The sequence below is a fragment of the Corvus brachyrhynchos genome, unplaced genomic scaffold, assembly GCF_000691975.1.
Source record: "Corvus brachyrhynchos isolate BGI_N302 unplaced genomic scaffold, ASM69197v1 scaffold149, whole genome shotgun sequence".
In the NCBI taxonomy this organism is placed as follows: Eukaryota; Metazoa; Chordata; class Aves; order Passeriformes; family Corvidae; genus Corvus; species Corvus brachyrhynchos.
Genome location: NW_008240021.1, coordinates 582,872 through 586,223, shown reverse-complemented (window position 1 = coordinate 586,223; position 3,352 = coordinate 582,872). Strand labels below are relative to the sequence as shown.

Below are 3,352 nucleotides of genomic sequence, written 5' to 3'. Positions count from 1 at the left end.
CCTCCTGCTGTTCCCACACAGAGAAAAATGGGAGAGAGGTGGATTCCTCCATTCCCCTCCCTCCTGTGGTGCCCTGCACACCCTGACACAGCTCCATGTGTGCCCCAAGTGAGCGAGGGGTGAGCAGTGAGTGAGTGCCAGCTCCTGAGGCCTTGCTCAGGAGTGACAGGCTCCTTTGGGAATGCTGCTGCACCTGTGCTCCTGGAAGAGCAGAATTCCCTCACATCAGAGCAGCGCTGCTCAGGGCTTCGAGTGATGATCTAATCTCATTTTATTTTTAAGGAAATTCAGTTCAGATTATCAATTTCTTTTTCTCCTCTCACACTGATGCCCAGGGAAAATTTTGAATGCTTCTCCATCACTTTTCCCACGCATCAAGGATGGAAATGCCCATCAGGAGCCCCTGGAAAGTGGATTCAAAGTCTCAGGCTGCACTGTGCATTTCGTCCTGGTGAGTGGCCTCAGAACTGGGAAGTTAGGAAAATTTGGAAGTTAGGAATTTGCTTTTTTTCTTTTCCTTCTGAGGGCAGAAACAGGCAGAGGTAACAGGAATGAATGGGAATCTTGGTATTGTTACCAGTAAAACCCAGGAAGATTTGGGGTTGCATTTGGGCTTGCTTGAGGTCCCGCCTTCTTCCCTTGCATTTTGGGGCGGTTTATTCCCATTTCTCCTCCTCCCAGAATGTGCCAGCCCCGCTCTCCTCCCGCGGTGCCCCTGAGCTCTTGGAGCTGTCCCTCATGGAGGCGTCCCCTCTCTGGCTGTCCCTCGAGCCCCCTGCCCTCCCCCGGCCCTGTGCTCCACCCACAGCGCCCAGAGCCGTCCCGAGCCGTTCCCCTGAGCCCCTCGGTCCCCCCGCAGGAGGAGCCGGGCGCCAGGGCCGTGATCCACCGGGAGCCGGTGCCGCCGCGGCCGGGGGACACGGAGGCCGCGCTGGCGGAGCGGCTGCGGGAGGCCGAGCTCAGGGCCTTCCCCCTGGGCCTGCAGCTCGTGGCCAGCGGCGCCGTGCGGCTCGGAGCCCGTGGGGCAACCTGCTGGAGGCGGGAGAGCCAAAGGCTGAGCCCTCAAGAGGAGCAGGGACACGGCTCGTCCTCGGCCGCGGCTCCGGAGCCTCTGGAACACGGGGGGCTGTGGGCAGGTCCTTGAGGGGCTGCGGCGCTGCTCATCTTCCCTCCTTCCTCCCTCCTTCCTCCCTCCTTCCTCCCCCTCCCTCCTCCTCCCTGTGCTTCTCTTTGATGTCTCAGTATCCCAAGTTTCCCTTCCCGTCCTTTTCCCTGAGCTCACAGCTTTTGTTACAGCCCTTTGGAAAAATCATGGTGGGAGCCAGGCTGGCTTTTCAGATTTGGAATTGCTTTGTTCTGGTTTTGAACCTGGAAAGGAGAAAATGTGTTACAAGGAGGGGGCTCGAGCTGTAAAACTGGTCTGGTGCTTCCGAGGGGAATTCATTCTTCCAAGGGATCCATTTCTGTGGCAGAGCACTGGGAGCTTCCCAGAGCAACCCCAACCAGGACCTGCTGCTGCAAGAGTGGGACAACAAAGTCCTGGAGCTGCTGGAGAGAGTCCAGAGAGCCCCCGGAGCTGCTCCAGAGCTGGAGCCCCTCTGCTCTGGAGCCACCTGGCAGAGCTGAGGGTGCTCACCTGGAGGAGAAAAGGCTCCAGGGAGAGCTCAGAGCCCCTTGCAGGGCCTAAAGGGGCTCCAGGAGAGCTGGAGAGGGACTGGGGACAAGGCATGGAGGGCCAGGAGCCAGGGAATGGCTTCCCAGTGCCAGAGGGCTAAATATCTGGAAAAAATTCTTCCCTGTGAGGGTGGGCAGGCCCTGGCACAGTGTGCCCAGAGCAGCTGGGGCTGCCCCTGGATCCCTGGCAGTGCCCAAGGCCAGGCTGGACATTGGGGCTGGGAGCAGCCTGGGCCAGTGGGAGGGGTCCCTGCCATGGCAGGGGTGGCACTGGGTGGGCTTTGAGGTCCCTCCCAACCCAAACTCGTGTGACTCTGTGAAATCCCATTTCACATCAGCCTCACATGACAAAATATCAGAGTCTGGACCAAAGTACCTCTGATGGAGTGGGATGTTGGGTTTGGGACAGATCTCCCTCTGTTGGCCTCTCTGGCAGTGATCCAACTGCTCTGATCAATAATGTGATATTGAGTCCCTGCACAGGCACTGATTTCACCCCTCCAAGTCTTTATTTCCTCTGCCTTCCCTGGCTGGAGCTGTGTGACCTCCCCCCTGCCCCACACTGTGTACAGCCCCTTTCCTCCTCCCCCCAGAGCCCTGGGAAAGCAATTCCAAGAAAATAGCTGTAGATTGAATTTTTTTTAAACTTTATTAGGCTTTATTTCAAATCCCAAAGGAGGTTATGCCAACATGGGAGTACCATCAGAACATCAGAGCCCAGAATAAAATCAGCTTTCTCTGTGTTAAAGGGGACCTCTAAACCACCTCATCTGCTTCCTGTGTGGGAAACCTGATCCTTTTAGTAAGAACAGTCAAAGGTTTCATAACTACACCAAAATATTAAAAGAAAACCACAAGTGTTGAGCTGCACAAAAACCCCAATTGTTTTCCAAATGTTCATAATTCCTGGGTGTCCCTCAGTGTTATTCCAGGTGAAAACACTGTTCCAAGAATAAAGGCACTTCAGAATTCCTGAGGAATGCTTCACAAGCCAAGGACGTGTTTTGTGTCAGGTCTTTCTGCTCACGTAAAAAAATAAAAACCCAAATCTGAGGGGAATTCATGGGAATGCTGAGGGAAAAAGGGGCAGCAGACACTGAATCCTGCCGGCATCTGATGAACAGCAGGTTTCAGGGTTGGAAATGCCAGGGTGTGTGAGGGGTCTGGGCCAGACAAGATCTACCACCATCAAAGCAGGAAGCAAATGGAAAAAAAATCCAATAATTGGTGTTGTGGGAGGCCAGTTTGTCCTGGTTTGATGAGGTTTTCAGAGTGGAGGATTCTGCCTTTGTCTGTCTCTTCCATTGTAGTTTCCCTCAGCAACACTGCCCAGCACAAGGAGGGTCCCCATTCCAGGCTGAGGCTCTGACAGGGAACAGCCCTGATGGCCTCGAGTCCATCCCGGGGCTGCTCAGGTTCTCTGGCAGCACCTGGCTGGATTTGTGTTGTTGGGGAAGCGATGGAGAACCGAAATGTTGGCCAAGGAAGTGATTCAAATTAGGAAGCACTTACAGGAGCCAGTGCTGCACCCTCTGGGAACGGCCCCACAATTCCCACTGGTGGCTTTGCCGGGATTTGAATCTTTAACCCTGTGAGCGAGAGCAGGACAAGGCAGGTGGAGGGAGCAGCCTGTGCCCGGCCTGTGCCCGGACTGTGCGCGCGCCGGCTGCACCGGGCA

At 55.5% G+C, this 3,352-nt stretch overlaps 2 protein-coding genes across 2 annotated transcripts in view; one reads left to right on the top strand and one right to left on the bottom strand.

The window, feature by feature from the left end:
- Positions 1-1,564, top strand: part of LOC103621832 (trifunctional purine biosynthetic protein adenosine-3-like) — a 23,599-nt gene extending 22,035 nt beyond the window's left edge. The window contains exons 21-22 of the mRNA XM_017743326.1: positions 336-451; positions 860-1,564. Coding sequence (XP_017598815.1) covers positions 336-451; positions 860-1,144 — 401 coding nt within the window. The 3' untranslated portion in view covers positions 1,145-1,564. The remainder of the gene's footprint in view (positions 1-335; positions 452-859) is intronic.
- The window catches only part of GART (phosphoribosylglycinamide formyltransferase, phosphoribosylglycinamide synthetase, phosphoribosylaminoimidazole synthetase), a 36,432-nt gene continuing 34,370 nt past the window's right edge, over positions 1,291-3,352 (bottom strand). The window contains exon 25 of the mRNA XM_008640679.2: positions 1,291-1,368. Coding sequence (XP_008638901.2) covers positions 1,291-1,368 — 78 coding nt within the window. The remainder of the gene's footprint in view (positions 1,369-3,352) is intronic.